This window comes from Archocentrus centrarchus, chromosome 3 (assembly GCF_007364275.1).
Source record: "Archocentrus centrarchus isolate MPI-CPG fArcCen1 chromosome 3, fArcCen1, whole genome shotgun sequence".
NCBI lineage: Eukaryota > Metazoa > Chordata > Actinopteri > Cichliformes > Cichlidae > Archocentrus > Archocentrus centrarchus.
In genome coordinates, this window is record NC_044348.1 from 2,430,067 (window position 1) to 2,450,964 (window position 20,898).

General features: G+C 42.9%; 2 protein-coding genes across 3 annotated transcripts in view; one reads left to right on the forward strand and one right to left on the reverse strand.

The window, feature by feature from the left end:
• nav2a (neuron navigator 2a) overlaps positions 1-10,281 on the forward strand; it is a 76,114-nt gene extending 65,833 nt beyond the window's left edge. Inside the window, exons 16-31 of the mRNA XM_030759013.1 lie at positions 335-366; positions 472-595; positions 786-964; positions 2,498-2,670; positions 2,785-2,938; positions 3,200-3,386; positions 3,564-3,661; positions 3,772-3,867; positions 4,014-4,188; positions 4,876-5,111; positions 5,531-5,682; positions 5,847-5,918; positions 6,057-6,253; positions 6,342-6,460; positions 7,024-7,224; positions 7,411-10,281. Of these exons, the coding sequence (XP_030614873.1) occupies positions 335-366; positions 472-595; positions 786-964; positions 2,498-2,670; positions 2,785-2,938; positions 3,200-3,386; positions 3,564-3,661; positions 3,772-3,867; positions 4,014-4,188; positions 4,876-5,111; positions 5,531-5,682; positions 5,847-5,918; positions 6,057-6,253; positions 6,342-6,460; positions 7,024-7,224; positions 7,411-7,536 (2,321 nt within the window). The 3' untranslated portion in view covers positions 7,537-10,281. The remainder of the gene's footprint in view (positions 1-334; positions 367-471; positions 596-785; positions 965-2,497; positions 2,671-2,784; positions 2,939-3,199; positions 3,387-3,563; positions 3,662-3,771; positions 3,868-4,013; positions 4,189-4,875; positions 5,112-5,530; positions 5,683-5,846; positions 5,919-6,056; positions 6,254-6,341; positions 6,461-7,023; positions 7,225-7,410) is intronic.
• A 147-nt stretch (positions 10,282-10,428) lies between these two features.
• On the reverse strand, positions 10,429-13,611 carry dbx1a (developing brain homeobox 1a). 2 transcript variants are annotated; one of them, XM_030759033.1, is made up of 4 exons: positions 13,169-13,611; positions 12,963-13,046; positions 11,203-11,405; positions 10,429-11,054 (listed from the first exon to the last, which is right to left on the reverse strand). In XM_030759033.1, the coding sequence occupies exons 1-4, from the start codon at positions 13,527-13,529 to the stop codon at positions 10,761-10,763; spliced, it is 942 nt and encodes a 313-aa protein (XP_030614893.1). In that variant the 5' UTR covers positions 13,530-13,611; the 3' UTR covers positions 10,429-10,760. The 2 variants fall into 2 exon arrangements, with proteins under 2 accessions (XP_030614893.1, XP_030614885.1); XM_030759025.1 differs by having other exon boundaries at positions 12,963-13,064.
• Between the last annotated feature and the right edge of the window lie 7,287 nt (positions 13,612-20,898).

Sequence of the window (20,898 nt, forward strand, 5' to 3'; positions counted from 1 at the left end):
AGCCTCAAGGTTAAGCATTTACTGTGTGTCTCACATTTTCTCATCTCATCCAGGTGTTCAGAAAATGTATGCTGTTAATTTTCTGACGTCTCCGCAGGTTAAATCCAGATCGTTTTCGTAGACATACACTATATTCTAAAACAGACTCTGGACACATTTATTTAGCCCTTAATCATTCACTTAGCTCTCTGCAGTTAGCGCCCTGAGTGTACTGCTTTTCTGCTAATTCTTGCCATGTTATGTAGACAGTTATAATTTGTAACTTGGTTGTTTCTCCTGAAGGCTCACCTGGTGGCAGCGTTTGAACAGTCTCTGGGCAACATGACCATTAGGCTGAAGAGTCTCACCTTGACAGCAGAGCAGAAGGTGAAAAGAGCTCCTATTTTATATGAAAAAAAAACCAAAAAACCTGCTGTGCTCCAAGTCTCTGCAGATGATTTTTAGGTTGGTCATAATAGTTTCTCTGTATAGGACTCCGAGCTGAATGAGTTGAGGAAAACCATCGAGCTGCTGAAGAAGCAGAACGCCGTTGCTCAGGCTGCCATCAACGGAGTCATTAACACACCTGAACTTGCACCTAAAGGGGATCGGACAGGTACTGAAACTAGCAGTACACCCCACAAAGTACAGCAATTTGAATTAGTGCAAACAATATAAGGCTCATGAACTTATTATGAAATGATAATCATGCAGTCACTCTAGTAAAGGCTCTGTAATGAAAGGCCTGTATTCTGGGAGAAAGGCCATTACAGGAGGCATTGTAATGACATACGTCTTCTCCCCAGCCGGCAGCAATGGCAGTCCACACCAGCAGCAGCAGCAGCATCAGCAGCCAGATCTGCGCATCAAGAGGCAGCACTCCTCCGACAGCGTCAGCAGTGTCGCCAGTGCGACCAGCCACTCGAGTGTGGGCTCTAACATGGACGCTGATGCAAAAAACAAGAAGAAGAACAAAAAGAACTGGGTAAGAAGCCGGGAATTTAAATACATCGGGTACAGAGGGGTGATGTCAGTGTGCGATGACTTACTAACAAGTAGTCAGGACTCAAAGTGATTTGTTTGGTCTTAGTTTTGTCTTGTGCATCTGCATTTTCATATTTGTGTTGGTGACACGTGTTTGGGTTTCTTTTCTTTAGCGGACTTTCACTGGGGAGAAGGTGAATACAAACAAGCTTTTCATAGACTCAGTGTTGGTGAAAGGGTTAATGCTGGCCTAAATGTGACTGCAGTAGTTTGACCTGCAGATGGCCCAGTGTGTTGTCCCAGTGTCAGGTCCTTAGTGTTTTTAATAGTGATCATACAACAAATGTCACACTTTCTATGTTTTAAAAATTAAAAAAAAAACTGAACTTTTTTGTTTGTTGTTGAAAGACTTTTTTGTGCACCGGAGGACAAGTCACAGATGATGATGTATGCAACTTTTCCACACCCCTCTTTCTCCTGGTAGACTGAAACAACGTGTTAGCCACCTGTGGTTGTCAATCCAGATATTGTCAGATTTTAGGAAGAGCAATGTAGCGCTTTAAGACATCAGATCCTCTAGAGTTTCCTGCCTTAGGTCAGAGTGGTAATAAAATACCAGCGTTTGCATAGATGAGACCCCACAGGAGGCTCCTCCATGCAGGTGCTGCTCATACAGTGTGTGATGTGTTGAGTGCATAGGGGCTGCGTGTGTAAGAGTATAAAATGGATCTTGAAAGACCTCCTCACTTCATGGTGGTTGTGATTAGCTTGCAGCTGCCTGGAAGTCAAATAAAATCAACTCCAGTCTTGTAGGCATCTCTAGTTTAATCTGTTTGTCCCTCCGTGACACATTATCACCCCCAAACCCATATGAACGTGTGCTGTTTTGTCTCTCTGTCTTCCTTTGCTTCGCGTCATGTGGCAGGTGTATGAGGTAAGAATGGTACGCTGTGTGAAAGGAAAGAAGCCTAACCCCCTGCACCTTTTATAGGTCACTAACCTCTGCCCTTTTCTTCCTCTCCTGCACTTTGCTGTCACCGTAGTGCCTTTCTGCTCCTTTCTGACACTATTTTTCCCTGAAAACTGCTCTTATGACACTTGAGCTGGCTCTTTAAGGAAAAATTCCCTTAAAAATAATGTAAATAAAGAAATGTATTAGTAGAGGAGCTTGTGGTTCTTGTCAAAAAAGCCTTAAAGAAGTCACTAACATGAAGAAGACAACTCTCAGTCTGGAGAAAGTACAAAACATGTTACTTCTCCCAAGATGACATCACTTCTTAAACAGCAACGTTACAAACTAATAAAATCATAAGAGTGTAAATGCAGTATAAATGTAACTCGTTACCCTTGTGTTTGGAGCTGTAGCTCTAAGACAGTCATAAGACAGTTTACCCCCTAATTTTTCTCCCTGTGACTCGCACTTTTTCAGAGCTGTTTTTCCACTCCTCTCCCTCTCAACAGCTTGTTTTTAAGAACCTCACCGATTCATCACCTCGCTGTCTTTCTTTTTTTTTTTCTTCTTTTTTTCCTGCAGTTGCGAAGTTCCTTCAAACAAGCATTCAGCAAAAAGAAATCTCCCAAGTCGGCCTCTTCTCACTCTGACATCGAGGAGATGACTGACTCTTCACTACCTTCCTCTCCCAAACTGCCTCACAATGGCACCTCAGCCACAGGCCACGTGCTCAGGAACACACACTCCAACACGCTGTATGTACAAGCTCAACATCTGCACGTGTCTCTAGCATTTAATAAACCTGCCAAACTCTTCTCAGATGACAGTATTTAATGCATCAAACTGCATTGCCCTGTCTGCGCACACAGATTGTCAGAGTGTTTGGACAGTGAGGCCGAGACGGTGATGCAGCTGCGGAGTGAGCTCAGGGAGAAGGAGATGAAACTGACTGATATTCGCCTGGAGGCTCTCAGTTCTGCACATCAGCTGGACCAGCTCCGCGAAGCCATGAACCGCATGCAGGTCTGCATATTCAGACTAACATACTGAATATTAGAGTGCTTCACATTGAGAGGGATATCAACACTGAATCACTCATTGTGTAGGATTACTGCTGTACTTCTTGTGGGTTTAAAGCATCTGTGACTGAAATATTGTTGATCTCTGGTTAGATTTAAAAGCATCTGTAAGTTCTGATTAACCAGAGGGGAAAGATGTATACACGGGCTTGGGAGAAGCTGACATAATGTACATAAGGGATTATTTTTGTGTGCTTGTCTGCAGTTGGAGATTGAGAAGCTCAAGGCGGAGAATGACCGTCTAAAGCTGGAGAGCCAGGGCAGCAGGACGGGCTCTCAGGCTTCTATCTCGTCCTCTCCTCCCCCTCACACACACAGTCACACCCCGGGGCCCGGGCCAGGGCTCTCCCAACACAGCCTCAACCTGACGACCAGCGAGTCCACAAGCCTGGGTAAGGCAGAGGACCTGCACAGTTATTTACATTAAATACTGAGCAGGTTTTAACCCACATTTAAGTTGGGACATGTGATACATTACTCAGAGTACTTATTTATGAACTATTTCAATGTGTAACACTGTCAGTGGAGTGTAGAAAACCTTGCATGACTCTGTTGTGTCTTCCTGTCAGACATGCTGCTGGACGACACCGGCGGAGAGGGAGGGAGGAAGGAGGGGCGACACGTGAAGATTGTCGTCAGTCTGGATGAAGACGACAAGTGGGGAAAGGTGAGACTGAGTCAACAAATGCTTTTCTGGTTGTTTTTGTCAGTGAATGTTGTCATTTTATCAGTAGGATTTTGGTATATTAAGCTTGGTTAAAAATGCTTCCATCACAGGAGGCTCGAGCGCGGCCTTTTCTGATCGGCTGCATCGGCGTTAGTGGTAAAACTAAGTGGGATGTTCTGGACGGAGTCGTCCGACGCCTTTTCAAGGTAAACACAAGAATGCAATTAAGAATCAGTCGGAAACTGAATCCTGTTGGCTATATTTGACTTCTTTTGAGCCAAAATATTTTAATTAAGATCTATGAGAAACATTTCAGTCTCTAAAAAGTTGCTAAATACTTTTTCTATGACAGGAGTACATCACCCATGTGGACCCAATGAGCCAGCTAGGCTTGAGCTCAGACAGCGTGCAGGGATACAACATTGGAGAAATCCATCGGCCGAGCAGCCCCAGTGCCGCCAACACACCTGAGCTGTTGCCCTGTGGCTACCTGGTGGGAGACAACACTATCAACATCCAGCTCAAAGGTACCGAAGTCTCAACATGCCTATAATGCAAGTGTTGTTCTGTTCTGCTAGTTGGTAAGGAGTGATCACGTTCAACTATGGACCAACATAGAAGCAGCAAGGAGAGGAAAGGACAAAAAATAATGGAGGCAGCTGTTTGTAAAGTTTATAATCAGCTGCATCCAAGTGATCTTTGGGCCCAGTGAGTTATCAGCTTCTAGTCTCCATGAGCTTGATGGATATTTGGCTGATTGCCTGCAGTTGTTGACCTTTCTTTGGATGTTGTTAAATTCATTATGGGAACTTTACAAAGTTATATACATAACAGAGGAGTTTAAAAAAGAGGTTTCCCACAGAAATGAATCAAAACAGAACATCTTGTGCTGAAACTTCATTAATCGATTAGTCGGTCTTGTTTTTTCAACTAAGGAAAAAACATTTTTATTTCACAGTAAAAAATACATTTGAATAAACCTGTCAAAAGTGAGGATTTTTTGTTTGATTTGAACCATTGGTTTATAAAAATTCAAATGAATAGACTTTGGTTAGCAAAAGGTTTCAACAAGCTTAGTCATCTTCTACATGCTCCTGACCTCCCATGACATAAATATACTGTGTGTGTGTGTGTGTGTGTGTGTGTGTGTGTGTGTGTGTGTGTGTGTGTGTGTGTGTGTGTGTGTGTGTGTGTGTGTGTGTGTGTGTGTCCAGGTGCAAGCAGTGAAAATGTGGACTCGCTGGTGTTTGACACACTCATCCCAAAGCCAATGCTGCAGCGTTACGTGTCCCTGCTAAAGGAGCACAGACGCGTCATCCTGTCAGGCCCCAGCGGCACAGGAAAGACGTACCTGGCCAATCAGCTATCGCGTCACCTGCTGCTGCTGGAGGGCCGACCGCTGACTCCCAACGCTGTCGTCACTTTCAACGTGGACCACAAGTCCAGCAAAGTAAATATGCACACAGATTCTGTACTCTATCTGCTGGTTGTTAAACCCAGTCTTCAAAATGTAACAAGGACAAAGGGCTACATTGTAGAGGAGATACAAAAATACTGACAGATAAGTTTAGAAGTAATAATGGACCCTTGAATAGATTTAATTTAATGCTATTAGCTTTTGCATTTTGCAAACTGTAAACATCAGCTAAAAATGTAATATTAGGGCAACAATTATTTAAATATGTCAGTGCAATATAGACAGTTGTACCAAAGAGCACACGATTGACCTTGAGTTTTCTAAAGTTTCTGCTCAGACAGGTTTTTGAAGAAAGCCCTGGTTCCCTGGCTCTGAAAATATCAAACATAATCCTCTGTGTGTGTGTGTGTGTGTGTGTGTGTGTGTGTGTGTGTGTGTGTGTGTGTGTGTAGGAGCTGCGTCAGTACTTGTCAGGTTTGGCTGAGCAGTGCAGCAGTGTTTCAGGGGCAGAGAGCCCTCTGGTGGTCATCCTGGACAACCTCCACCATGTCAGCTCCCTGGGAGAAATCTTCAATGGCCTTTTCAACTGCAACTACCAGCACAGGTCAGTTCACACACACATTCCATCTGCACAGTCCTCCTAAAATGAAAGCTTTGTATGCACGGATTTGCATGCATGCCTAGCGTTATTACTCAGTAAAGCCTAGAAATATACAATCCCTCTCAACATGTCCATTGACTTAATAAAATGATGCACATCTCTTCCAGCCCTTACATTATCGGTACCATGAGCCAAGCCACTTCATCTGCCCCCAACCTGCAGCTCCACCACAACTTCAGGTAAACTGGTCTTCCCCTCCCACCCCTGACAGCTCAATGTTTAGATTCACACGGTCTTAGATACATCTCATCCCTTCAGGATAGGCGGTGGTATTTTTTATTTCTGAGTCTTGATACACCTGTGTGATCTCTGATCAGGTGGGTGCTGTGTGTCAACCACATGGAGCCAGTGAAAGGTTTCCTTGGCCGCTACCTGAGAAGGAAGCTGATTGAGATGGAAATCAGCAGCCGAACGCGCAGCATGGAGCTGGTGAAGATCATCGACTGGGTCCCGCGGGTCTGGCACCACCTCAACCGCTTCCTGGAAACACACAGCTCCTCTGATGTCACCATTGGTGAGGGGACACTGCGTGACTGAAAAACAGTCGGTGAACAGAAGTCGGTGTAGAAGCAGTATTTACATCTGTGCTCTGTGGCTTTCAGGACCTCGTCTTTTCCTGTCATGTCCCATGGATGTGGAAGGATCCAGGGTTTGGTTCACTGATCTCTGGAATTACTCCATCATCCCCTACATGCTGGAGGCAGTGCGTGAGGGACTGCAGGTAACAGAAGGCAGAGTGGGCTTGCCAGTGAGTTCTCCTGTAAGAACAGTAAAGGAACCTTGACCCCTGCCTTTAAAGGTTCAGGGTGGATGTTAGCAGACATGCAGTTCAAGTCTGATTGTGTTTAGATTTGCCTTCTTAAAAGATCATATTTGTGCTCTTAAAAGGGAAATGGATTGAATACCCACCGGAAGAACTCAGGTTCCTGAAAATACTGGAATTCCATTTGGTTCATTTGCTCATAAGTTAATTACCAAATTGGAATAATGACACATTTGTTTTAGTTGTCTAAAGCAAATGCAGATTAAGTTAAGTTCATCTTAACTGGAATCACAGAAAAACAGCCCTTATTCTCTCTCACTTTTTTCCCCTGGTTTCATCAAATGTCATCTTTCATTTTCTGTTCCAGCTTTCACTTTTGTCTGCTATCATGAAGATTCATATTTTATCTTCCCTAGTCCAGTCCCTGCTTTAGTACAAAAAAGCAAACTGCAGGCAACTGCATGGCCTTTAGTACCTGAAAGCTTCTTTGTTTCACAGCTATAATCTCTCTCTCTCTGTAGCTGTACGGCCGCAGAGCTGCATGGGAGGACCCAGCTGCCTGGGTGATTGACACCTACCCGTGGTCAGCAACTCCCCCTCCAGGTGACTGGCCCCCACTGCTACAGCTCCGCCCAGAGGACGTGGGGTTCGATGGCTACTCTGCCCCGAGAGAAGGAATCAGGAAAGAGCCGCCACAGAGCGACAGCGATGCGGATCCACTGGTGAGTAAAGCATGAACAGGAAGAGGCTGTGATGCACCTTTCTGTTCAGCACATTTAAACCACTCGGCAGGTTAGTTATTTTCAAAGTGTGTAAAAGACGCAGTTAAAGAGGAATGTTCAACTTCATGCCGCTTCCTTCTCCGGGCCATAAAGCTCAGTCAAAATGACACTTGGTTGTTCCAACAGATGAACATGCTGATGCGTCTCAAGGAGGCAGCGACATCATCGAGCCCACAGAGCTACGACAGCGACTCCAACAGCAACAGCCACCAGGACGACATCCTGGACTCATCGCTGGAGTCGACCTTGTGATGCCATCAAAACGCAACACTGGGATCAGTTTTACTTTCTTTTTTTTTTTCTTTTTTTTTAAATAAGAACTGTTCTCAGTGTGAGAACTTCCTGTTGAGGGTAGAAATGTTTCATGCCACAAAATCCAACCACCTTAATTTGGGTGCAGGTAACCCAAATGTTTAAAAACGTTTTAAAAAAAAAAGTTAAATTGTATTTCGGTAAACAGGCAACAAAAAGGCAGCATGAATTTCTACTGCACTGCGCTGTTTGTCTTTTTTTTTTTCCTTCACCACTGTGGCCCGTGGCTCCTCTCTCTGGAGCCTGACATGTATTTCAGACAGACAGAAGAAAAGCACACAGCCTGTCCCTGTTGGCGAGGCTTCATCATTGCCATCATCACCAGCCATCAGTGTACTTAAACACCAGCCAGGAGTCCTCCATCCTCCACTGGGCCACAGCATCAGTCCCAGCTCATCAGGCTAAGATACTCCTGGTCTTGCCAAGCTGTAGTGTACCAGAGGTGCCTGCAGATGGCGATACGGGCCCTCAGCTGTGGAGCGTCTGTGACCCTGCGCTTCAACGACCTCCTGAAAACATTTATGCTGCTGCGGGTTGGACGGATGGAGGAACAGCCAGCCACTTTCTGCTCCTCATCCTCTTCCATTGCTGAAATTGCCTGTGTGATCTCTGGAGGATGAATTGAGCCAAAGTGAATGTTAAATCTTTTAGCATGCCTGATCTCACTTCAACAGACTTCTCAGAGAGATCAATAGTTGTACATCCCAAACTAGCAAAGACAAAAATCTTGAGTTGAAAAAGGGTCCATCAAAGGACACATGTCCATTCAAACCAACTAAGCGATGGGTTCCTACCAGACATATCTGAGTGTGTTTGTGGACATAAAGGATGAGAACTGATGGCTTTCTATGTGGTACCAGAGAAGTAAGCAAATACTGTAGCAAAGCTCTGAATATACCATGTTTTAATCTGTGGAAAAGGAAAATTATGAAATAGACAAGCTTTGTTAGCTGAATCAAAATACTTATCACAAAACTTGCTAACATTTTTTTCATTAAATTGCACTTTTCTGTGAGAAACAATTACTCCAGCAAAAGCGATGCCTTTGAAACCTAGAAGGAGAACATATAGGTTTACTGTATAGGTTTTATTGGCTAAACACACAAATATAAACACAGACCTACTGAGAAAAGCTTCTTTTTTTAATCCACTACAGCATCTGTAACAAATGTTTGTTTTTTTTAAAAAACTGCACAGATGAAAATCTCTTTAACGAAATCCCTTTAGAGTCCTGGTTCTCACTAAAAGATTTTTAGATGGAAAGGGCACTTACTGGGAAATTAGCATCCTCCATGGCTAGATTTGTCCTTTTGAGACATCTAGCCGTGTCATAACCTCACCATGCAATTCTGTGAGTTTATACTTCGACCCCTTAATGATCTTTTGAGCTCTCCATGCACATTAGCCCCGAGCAGGCTGTTGTAGCACAAAACCCTTTTGGTGCTGGACTGAATTCTAACAAACAATGCCTTACTATTTTCTACGTGCATTATAGCGGATTCTTTATTCGTCTAAATGGCTGTAAACTTGACAGGGCTCTGAGTCGACTCTCTCCCTTGAGCGACTGCGGTTGTCGCGGAGTGACGCTGACCTCTCATCGTATTAATCACCAATGCCGTGGGACTGAACACACATGAAAGAGAAGTGGTGCTTTGTGTGCATGTGTGACCCAGTGCTGAGAAGACGGTGTAAATACGAGCAAGAAAAAGATTTGGATGTGTTGTGGTGCTCCATACTCGAACTTAACTTATTAACAGTTGATTGGGTGGGGGTGGGGGTTTGTTTTTTTTGTCTTTTTGTTTTTATACCTCATCCCCATCCTTGAACTGTGCTTCTGCCACACTTTGTTTTTATGTGATTTGTGATGAACAAAATTGTCATAACTACATATTGAACTAATTAAGTAAAACTAGTGCATATGCTGCTTTGTTTATAGTGATATAATTAATCAGAGGTTATAAAATTATTCGTGGTTGAATGATAATGGATAAAAGGTTTTGCCATAATTTCAGTAGGTTAAAGAATTATTAATATTGTACTTTGTTTTAAGCCTCCCAGCCTGCCTCCTGGGAAGGGCGTTTGAAGACGGGGTCATGGAGTCCAGCATGGCTTCCACTGCTTTCCATGTTTTTCTCACTGATCCTATGCAACATTCATTCTGATCTCCGAATGGAAGCCAAAAGCCGCATGCGTGTTTGTTTTCAGCACTGCCTCATGATGTATAGCATGAACCAGATATGTGAAGACTTTTCAGATTTGTGGCCAACGTTCTTTGTCCATAAGTGTGTCTGTGTATTTCATAAAGCCTCTCCTGCTACTGTCCTTGTAAGCACAAAGAGACTGATTCTGTTTGTGTGTGTGTGTAAACGCGCTGTGAAAGGCGTGGACGTTTATCAAAGCATTTGACCCGTCTGTCATTTTATTACTCACAAACTCAATGAATGTTTAGCCTTCTTAGCGATGTACATTTTTTTTTTATATGTAACATAACTTGTGTAAATAGTTGATTATCGCGCAGCATTTTGATGACTTTTTCTAGCCAATTTGTTAAAGTACTTGAAAAGGAGTATTTTGTGTACAGTCTCTTTACAGCAGAGCAGATTGATGCAGTTTCTCATCACTGATCTGTCCGCGGCTCCGAGAATTAAATCTGATATCACTGTACTAGTCTTAAGTTATTGTGATTCAATAAAATTAATAATTATTTATGACTAAATTGTCAAACTGTTGCTGTCTTAAAACCACACACACACACACACACACGACTTGAAATTGTTTACAGTTTTATTTGGTTTTTGTACAAAAGGTGACATAAACATATATACAGCACATAATACAACATAGTTATTAAAGAAATTCATATAAATTAAAATAGCTACTTTTTTTTTTTAAATAAACAACTCTATTCAGTGTCAATGTAAAGTAACGCAATATTCTTGGCATAAAATTTCCATACAAATTTGTACAAAATACTGTACAATTAAACAAAGCTGTGCAAAACAGCAAACTGTGTCTCAGTAGCAGATCCTGTCCAGTGCGCATGCTCCGATCAAGCCGCAAACTTGGGTGAAACTTGTTTGAACAGCGGCAGCTTCTTACTATTCTGGTCACAGTCTCATAAAAACGGATCACGGGTTATATCTCTATTCGCTTTTGAAAATAAATTAAGATACTGTTATCTCTTCTTCATCTGACTCTGAGAAGTCCGAGTGCTTACTGGAGAGAGAAGGAGAGGAGATCGTGGACCCTGCCGCCCTCATTCTCTCTGTTCCAAAATCTTTTTCCTCCTCCTCTTCCTCTTCATCCTCCGCGGAGGACTTCTTGCCCACGTCGCTGAGGTCCGGGTGCGGGTTGGCTTTGGTGGGCAGCGTCTGCTCGCGGCATCCACCGGATGACAGCAGCTCTCGTTCCTTGGAGTTCCTCCATTTCATCCGCCGGTTCTGAAACCAGATTTTTACCTGCAAGAAGCAGAAAATCATGAGTAGGAAAGGTTCTACCCAAGTAGTGTATTAATATTTAGTAGTAGGTTACGAAACGGTTTTTTACGCACAAACTACGCGCGGCGTACTGAACTTGCAGGCATTATTTATTTATTTCATTTTTTACCTGCGAGTCTTTTAGGCCCAGTTTAGATGCCAGTTTCTTCCTGTCGGGCTTGCTGATGTATTTCTGTTTCTGGAACATTTTCTCCAAGGCTTTGCGCTGTACGTCGGAAAACACTGCTCTCCTCAGCATCCCTCTCCGGGGTTTTCCTCTGGCTGCCAGGGGCCACGAAAAAGTCCCGGGGATGGGAACAACGGATGAAGATGCTGCAATGCAAAAACAGAAAAAGTGAAAACAGTTAGCACAGTTTTCAACCCTTAAAGACAACCACGCGGGCACAAACGGTACTGAATTGGGAAACATCTTACCGCTTTATAAATCTGTACTTATAACTGTCTGGACACGAGACAAATTTAGACTGTATGAATATAATGATTTTGCTTTAGGAACAGTTTTCAACAGATTATTATTTAAAGTTTTCCCTTCTGGAACTGTGCGTTACTCATGCGTCCTGAGTGAAATGGCACGAGGTGACTAATTAGCACATTGGCCGGTCCCCAACCGCATTGGTATGGTAAAGAGGTAGCATATCCTTTAAGGAACCCTGTGAGGGCGGATAGAGGAGTTAATAAACCGTGAACGGTAATTGTGTAGTAATGAACTAACGGTGAAAAGACTCTGGACAGGCGGCGAAGGCCATATATTATCGCAACAAAAGGAGATTTACACTTTCAAACTAAACACAACTGCATACCAGAATACTGATGCTGGGAGGGGGAGTGGAGAGTGGAGGGGAATGGTGCTTTTTTTTTTTTTTTTTTTTCGTGCCCTCAAATCATTTTCATTAAATGAACACGAAAAGCTTTTCAGGACGCTGGAGTTGTTTTGTTGAGGCATTCAGCTGAGCCCATGAAAAGACTCCATCTCCATTATGATTTGTCTGAATGAAAGACTAGCGACTTTATAGACTTTTCTAAGAGATTATTCTTTATCTCAACTCGATGATTGGCCCGCTCGGAGAAAAGAGGAACGTTTAAGGCACAGAGAGAGTGGGGATTTGAGGTCAGTGGTAACCTATCCTATGAGACGCGCAGCATGCAGAAAACTTTCCCCCAGCTGTGCCAGTTCGAGCACAACTGGGATTTTGAAAGTTCGCGTCACTTGAAAATCCAATGGTGAGGGCCACTTTTCCTCCCTGCACAATGCTGCCTGGACGTCCTCGTGACTGTAGCTGCCCTGCGGCCGCAGCAGGACCAAGAACAAACGTCGCGCTATGTGGTCTTGTGAGAATATTGAAAACTCTCAATAGCGCCTAATAGGGAAATTAGTGCATGACTGGTTCACGCCTTTGGTCCGCCTGGTAAAAGTCACTCTCCGGGGTGTGTGGGTGGTTCACCCGGTGGGAGCTGACCAAATTGGTCACGGTGGTGAGGGCTTTGTTGCCCGCCACAGTGGCCCGGTGGCCCCCCGGACGCTGTGGGAAAACGCGGTGCCGGGGAAATGCCAAAACGCCCCCCAATGGGAAGCGGGGGGGACTATAACTCGCCACCCCGCCTCAAATTTAGAGCGTGACGATTTGGGATAATTGGTTAATTAGGGGGTGGGTGTGTGGGTCCAAACAGAGGCCGGAGCCAGCGGTCCCCATTAATAAGACAGTGATTTCTTCTTTTCTGGCTGTTTGTTCCCTTTCTGCTTCTGTTTTGGTTAAAATATATGACAGGGGGGTGAAAGTGTTTTACATTTAAATGCAATTAGTACAGACACCACTCTAAAGGCTAAAGAGAGCCATCTATAAAGAAGCAGCGAGCAAAAGTTGCGCCTACCTGGTAAATAAGGCGCCCTGAATATTGGGTGAAACGTTGCGTCAAAGCAGGGAACGGGGAAGGTCTTGGTGTTCAGGCTGTGGACTGAAGGGGGTGAGCACGCTGTTGAGGAGTATTGCAAGTTAAAATAATTTCTTAATTAAAAAAAAAAATCAAACACATGCGCTTAAACTGAAAGCAAGAGATCGTGAAGTCTGTCTACTCACCAGTCTTTGGTGAGGGTGCGAGGATGGCGTTCACTCCAAATTTGAGAAAACTTGGGTCCTTGCTGCTTGGCACGGATGTTTTCGGTGAGCACGATTCGCGCGTCCCTGCAGTCACTGCTGTGCGCTCGGGCGCGCCGCTGGGGGACAGGGTGGTGGTGGCTGTTGGCATGGAGGTGCTCGCTGACGGGACAGTCCGGTTTATAAAGGCGGCGGGGCGGCTTATCCGCAGCAGATCCTCCACTAGGAAGCTGGAATGGGTCGGGAAGGCCGACGGCAGGGTCTGGTGGAGCGGTAGAGCCGCCGCAGGCCGGTACAAACCAGGATAGAAGGCGGGAGGCGCGATGACGCTTGGGATCATCATGGTCCCGGCTTTACAAAAAATTCTGTGCGAAATTTTAAATACTCCTCGTGTCAGCTGGGAGAGAATCAGTCTTGTGAATAGTTGCTAACTCCTCTGGTTTCCTCACTCTGGGGAGAGAAGTTTTATAGCAGCCTGCCCCCCCTCGGCCCTCCTCTCAGGGCTGACAGCCTCAACAATGGTGCTCAACAAAGTTCTCCACATGGGTCGCTTTCATGCAGTCTCCCCCGGGCCGCTGATTGGCCGGAGGACGCAATTTATGATTGTATTAGACTTCATAAGCAAGTATCACACAATGTGGGGACCACAAAAGAGGCTCAGTCATCAATTTTGCATGTTGGCTACTTTCCTTTCAATTTGTTTTGTTTGGCAGAGCCAAGCGCCCTAATTAAAGAGCAATCTTTGTATTCGGGTATTATATTGGGAGATTTAATGACTTCTTAAAAAGATACTTTCTTTTTTTTTCTTCCCTTTAATGCTCTCCCTTTATTATGCGGAATTTAAAAGAAAAGCGCAATAATTATTTCAATCTATCGCCAGTCATGCAAAAAAAAAATCATCTTATAGGTGGACTTTTTTTTTTAAGTTAACATTTCTAATGGGCTACCATTATTTGAATAAACTGTAGCCTATTTTTATTGTTAAATCTACATCTTCTACGTCAGTTGCAGACATCTCAGATGTAAATCACTTTTAGGGTTTCATAGGATTCTCAACACTCAATCTGGCCCTCGTCATGGAATAATGTCTTAAACGGATTTCTGCTATCAAAACGCTTTAACAGATGTGTTAAATATCACTCTTTTTGCACAGGCTTCATTCATTGCGCACTGAGCTGCGGCTGTGTGCAGAGTAGAAGTGTGCGGCCTGAGCCGTGCGCTCATGATCCTGTTAACCATGAACTAACTGTCACCCTCAGCTGCGGAGGAGGCGCCCCTCGGCCATTCTCCCCTTCCTTCTCTCGCCTTCAAAAAAAGCCTAGTGGAATAAAAAAAAAAAAAAAAAAAGAAAAGAAAAAGCTTTATTTCTAAAGACGGTTTTGTTCTGCTATTTTAACTGGCTGAATAAAAGTGCATCTGTGATTTGATTTAAAACGCATTCATATGAGCGGACACTGAGACCCCATATAAAACTCTTATTAAAGCGACTTGGAGCCTGATAGTCGTGTTCTGTCAGCTTTCCCCCCAGAAAACCCGTTAAAGCAGAGCAATCAGGCGAAAATGCATTACAGACCCAAAGAGGGGGGAAATCCTAATTGTTGCCAGCATTACAGACAAATAAAACAAGAAATACAATTTAAAAAAAAACAATCTGGAGAAAATGTGCGGATTTAAAAAATAAACAAAAATTACAATTTGATTTTATTGAAATATGTAATTTAGCTACAATTTTTTTAATTTATATATTTTCTTAGAGCTCTAGAGCTAAGCCCAGTACATTTTTAACTTTAAATTACACCCAACCATCATTTTCACTTAACTAAATAACAACGCAATGAAAACATGATTTTGAGCATTTTTTTCAGTCTCTTTTGAGACAAAAATTAATAAATAAAAATAGCCACAAAAAAGAGAGAGAGAGAGAGAAATTATATTACTTAGATCAACTTAGTGGAAAAGCGCGTTAAACTTTCACAGGCGAAATTAATGGTGCCCCCCTTTTTCCCACTGATTCACATTTCAGTGTGAAGTAAAGCAGCCAGTTGCATCATTTAGGATCAGTTCAGATGATGATTAGTAGTCCTACATTAATCTAATATAAAGTGGCCACAATCCGATAATTAAAAGGGAACGCCTCCGTGAAATGAACCTTTACAGAGAGTAGGCGCTTATCAGAGGTGCGTCTGCTTTTTATGAGCGCAGGACGCACAAACAGGCGTTAACACCGCGCTCCGTCCCGGCAGCTACACCTCCACTAAGTAACGAGACCTTCAAAGCTTTTTTATGAGCCTATATTCCTTTACTTGGCCGCCCGAAATCCCCCTTTTGTGAGCGGTAAGCAGATGGTTAGCAGGAAGCATAGGCTGCTCTGGCTGACCGAGACTAATTTCTACGAGCTTTGCAAGCCTGCCACGTCCCCGCGCCTTTACCAGGCCGAGTAAAAACAGCTGGCTGCGGCTGAATTAAAAGCCATTAATAGCGCATCTCTGAAATATTAACAGTAAGAACACCCCCTCCCTCTGCCAGACCGCGATACAGTCCCATCACTTTTGCATAATTATCCCGCAAGGATTCAGCTAATCATGTTAAAGTTTAGGTGGTACCATATGATAATTTGTAGTACTTCCAAGTCGAGTACTATTTTATAAATTACTGCTGTGCATGTGTGGATCTGCAGTGGTATTCACTGTTTAGTTTTTAATGTATCCATTTCGGTTCTAGCGTTTTACATACCAATACTATTCATAATTGCAGTACTTCATATTGACAATATTACTTATAATATCCCTAAAGGGGACAGGATTATTCATATTAATCACTTGGCCTTTAATAGGCCCGTTTATAGCGATTACCAGTGCAGAGTGGCAGCTGCAGGAGATGTAATTAATTTATACTCTGTTATACTGATTTTATTAAAGACACTTCGCAGAGTGTTAGACTTTTCCGGCAGGACCATGCCAGTTTACCAGATAGATGAACTTAACCATTATCTTGGCTCTCTTTCTGATTCGTTAAGTGAAAGGGGCTGAGTAAATATGTTACCCATGCATGAGAGGCTCTCTATGGGCCGACCCATTGTGCCGCGGGTCCGACAGGTGGTTGACTGTTTATTATTCCCTCATTATTTATCAGTGACGTGGGCGCATCGAGGAAAGGGAACTCCCCGTCTTTTCACTTAACCGGGATGAACAGATTGTGCTGACTGGTTGCAGCCTCGTTTATGACACCGGCCACCAGTCCATCCATCTCAGCCCTGCAGCCATTTAGCCAGCATCCTGCTCCATCAGGGTGTGGTGACTAAATGAAACGCTTTCTTTGGGTTAGCATATCCAATCCCGACAATTGAGCCATCTTCTTTTGCAGTGCATGCCAATTTCAGCTCCGCACCAATGTCATGTTATGTCATGACTAATGTCATGTCATGTTTATAGCTGATAAATGTTTTTTTTAACCTGTTTTTTTTTGTAGCCCCAGATACTACAAATTCACAAACTGAAATAGTGTGTGTCATTATGTTAAAGAAGTCTAATTGTGCACATGATCCTAAATACTGAAGCTCTTCAGTGAAGAAGCAGCCCTTTTACTACTTTGACTTATTTTACATATTTGCACTTGAATACAAAGTTACCCCTGATGCATTATCCACTCTGAAATATAATAAATTGGCTTTACTTTAAAAACAAAACCCTCAGTGCCTTCCAGGGGAAAAGGGAAGCTTAAGATGGTAAGTTACATAAACTTACCATCTTAAGTTTATGTAACTTATATCATGTATGTTGAGCATACATGATATAAATTCACAAACACTGTATAACTGCATAAGATTTTTTTTTTTATAATTAATTTTCATGTTAAATTTAATTTAATTTGGGCCCTGATTGCATTCATTTAATTTAATTTGTTTTGGGGACTACAGTTGTATACAATATAATATTTGCAGTAGAAAAAATCATTTTACATGTATGCAAACAAGTCACATGATGTTAATGTGCCAAACTGTGAGAGCTCTACTTGATACAAATTAAAAAAAAAACTTTGAAGATAATCGCAACACCGCAACATTAATAATTTCAAACAAATCTGAGTCTTTTCATTTGCCAGTGTGGAAGTATCCATACTCAGAAAAGTACACACAGTCTTATTAAATGAAACAAATACACAGGCAAAAGACAACCCAGTGCGAGCAAGTAAAATACTAGTATATAGTAGTAAAATACTATTATAAATGAAGTTAAATGCACTTAATCAAGTGAGGATATTTATTTATTTATTTGTTAAATTTAACTGCTTCAGCAAGACATGTTAAATTGCTACTTGTATAGATACATTTTTAAAAAAAAATCCATTAACATAAATTAATCTTTTATAAATTATTTTTACTTTTTCCAATCTTGATGACACCCCCCCTCCTAAATTTATGAATACTTCTGCCCTCCCTGTGCATTATTTGTCAGATGACTCCGGCCTTTAGCCCATCCACTTCTTAAAATGTCCCAGTGTGTACAGGTTTCAGCTGAAGCTGAAATGGGTCTTTGCTCCTGCCATGTGAAGTTAACCAAACATCTATTTCAGTGGATTCAGTTTGTGACCGGGTTTCACCTCAGCAGCAGCTCCCACTTGGGGTGTTTTGGCCGCGGCTTCACCTCACTGCTCACTACAGCACCGAAGGTCCCTGCGGCATCTGGCGCAGGCGGTGCGAAAAGCCCCGCTCAACACTGAGCGAATTAGTGATGCCACAAGATTCAGAAGAACAGTGACAAGCATTAAATTGATATTAACTTTGTATTAAACATGGGCCCCTCCCTCTTCCCCAAATGGACTGGAGCCATATCAGCACACAAAGCGCTCTGTATGAACTCTAGCTGCACCTGTTCCCTCTCACTTGGTCATGGGAGTTCAACTTCTTAGTTTCACCCCAGGCTCCTTTTTTGTTTGCCTCACCACACATTGAATTCTTTTAGTTTGGGCTTTTGTTATCATTTTTTGATCTCATCTTCACAACCCCAAAGTTACATCTTATCAAATCACATCCTCAAGAGCATCCATTTCACAGCAACCATCCAAACTTTAACTCAAAAGTTCTGCTTTCATCCGTATAAAGTTTCCATGCAGAATTGCTCTTTTCGGGCCAGACGGGGACACTTGCCTCCCCTTTTTGCTGTTCATTTATTAGCAGTTGTTGGTATGGATGTCGAGTGGTGTCCTAATCCTTTTAAAACGCATGTTGGTACAGTTTGCATATCATTTTCTGATCTTGGAGAAAGGCCAGAACCCTCTCTATTCACAGAGATTCCCTGTCCTCTTTCAGTGCAGCCACCGCCAACAGCATTAGCATAATCTGACAACCAATACCATTGTCCGTGACCTTGTATGCAAAGTTAATTGCTCATTAATACCAGACAAAACAGAGGGGTGCAGAGGAAACATAGTAGTGCTTGAAATCCCTGTTTTAGAAGGGATAGGCAGGCAGGTGGAACATCCTGGACTGGGTTATTAAACTCTACCTGAAAGTTGTTACAATGAAATCAGATCTGAATATTTTAATGCTGGTTTCTTGTGAAAAAAATCATCTGGAGCTCAGAAGCAGTTTAAAACAGGTCTCTAAGTAATTGCTGTTTAACTAACCTCTATAGTTTTCTCAATAATCTGGTGCTGATATTAGAGTCCACACACACACACACACACGCATGCACTCACACACGCACGCACGCACGCACGCACACACACACACACAAAGAGTCACACACTCTCTCAAAATTATATACAATTTGTCACAGTGGCTCAGTGTTAATCAATTGCAAATGTATCTCTCTGCAAGTTTAATCTCATCTCGACATTAGTTTCACGGATTTGGGGCGATTTACGAGAGGAGGCTCCACTCCACCCCTCCCGAGCACCTGGCAGTCTTTTGGGGTAGCGTCATGTAAACACCCACTGCTTCAACGAGTGCCCCGTCTAAGGACCCAAGCGTCATTGCACAGCACGGAAAAGAAGACCAGGCTGTGTGGTTGTCAACACCAGTTTAGCTTAGGAGTCCCATCACGACATTTGTGGTGACTCTCCTGGTCAGCCCGACTTGCAGAACTTGTCTGATATAGATATAGTTGCTAATATCTGATTATTATGGAATGAACAGGCACTAGACAGGGTTCAGAAGGCCACCACATGCAGCTGCCTAATGCCGTCTTTGTGCTCCACAGAGCTGCACGAGAACAAGCTTGACACCGTTAAAATAAAAATGAAATGCTTGTTTGCATGTTTTTCAGTAATGTGCATAATAAGAAAGCTTGAAATGAGCACAAATTGGATTGTTTAACATGGTGTAAAGTGGAGGATAGATCTGTTAAAGTTTTACTTCATTATTTTTTCACCCCATCTTTCCACCAAGGTTTTGATCAGGCTTAAACTTGTCATTTGAGAACTCTGTCCTGGAAGTTTGTTGTTTACTATGGAGGCCGGAGGCCTCAAGAAGTGTGCGTGAGAGTGTGTTTGGGAGGGGTAGCTGCACAGGGCAGTTGAAGAAGGTGCTATGAATGGGGAAAGAAGGAGCTTGGGTGGAGGAGGGGATGCTTGACGGACTTCACTGCCTGTTGGCCCTGTAGCATTGATGCCGTGTTGGCCATATAATCGGATTGCCAGTGGGTGAAAGTGAGCCTGGGTGCTTATGTCAGTTTGCGTCTCGTCAAGCTGAATAATACGCATGGCCGGGGAATGAAGCGGACGCTTGCCATTGAGGGCTCTCAGTACTTGTGGCTAAGCATTTCTAAAAGAGAGAAAAAGCCTCATTGGATTCATATATAATTCTCACTCAAGCGTTTTGATGCATTTGCATAACAGGGGGAAACCAGTGATCTTTTCAGTGCCGCTACTGCTCCTGCTACACAAGTGTGTTTGCATGTAATACTGTGTGCGTCTGTGGGTGTGTGTTGAGCCGAGCGTTGCATAAACAAGGCCGGACACGGCTCTTGCACTTGGCCTCACGATTAATCGAAGATCAACAAAAAAACAACAGAATATTTAGCATTTTCCACTCATCTTCTTTTACATTGTGAGAAAAACAATGTCAGGAGCAAAAGTTCACCATTTATTGCCATGAAAGACCATGCCCAAAGACCTAAAGATTCTGTTATTTTTGCCTGAAATAGTTTTATTTCTTTGTTTTTTTTGTTAGTCAATAATAGTACTAAAGTGCTCTTTTGTGTCACTGTCTGGTCTTGTGTTGAATTTAGCCTGGATGTAATTTGCCCAAATTCAGCTGAACAATGTAGATTGTCTAAAAATTAACTAGAATATTTGGACAATTTCCACAAACTGATTTCCTTTAAATATGATTTTAATGTATTGTTACCATGTTAAACTTGTGGTCTCACCAACATATATTTGAGGGTGTTGCTCAAGTGGAAAAATCCAATGTTAAAAAAATGAAACCAATCTTTTTCCAGAGCCCACTTGTGGCTCGCTCTAAAAGCCAGTCAAACCCCACAGATTCCCATATTGAAATATCTGACAGAAATAAACCGCCTAAGTATTTTTGGTCTTTATAGCCAATCCCTCCACCCCTTTTTCTTTATATAACTTAAATTATTAAGACTAAACGTTATGTATTATTAGAGCTGTGGCTGCTCTGACAGACAGGTAGGTGATGCTAGCTGCTAACTAGGCCTCACTGCTGCTAACTCAAATGAACAGCCCAAAAATTCTTTAGTCCAGTT

What these genes read in the sequence shown, in the direction of transcription:
- dbx1a (XM_030759025.1), bottom strand. Translation starts at nt 13,529, where the DNA reads ATGATGATCCCAAGCGTCATCGCGCCTCCCGCCTTCTATCCTGGTTTG. An exon ending in CGCACCCTCACCAAAGACTG is followed by an intron (nt 13,065 to 13,168) that starts GTGAGTAGACAG and finishes ACTCCTCAACAG; the next exon opens with CGTGCTCACCCCCTTCAGTC. An exon ending in CAGGGCGCCTTATTTACCAG is followed by an intron (nt 11,406 to 12,962) that starts GTAGGCGCAACT and finishes TTTGCATTGCAG; the next exon opens with CATCTTCATCCGTTGTTCCC.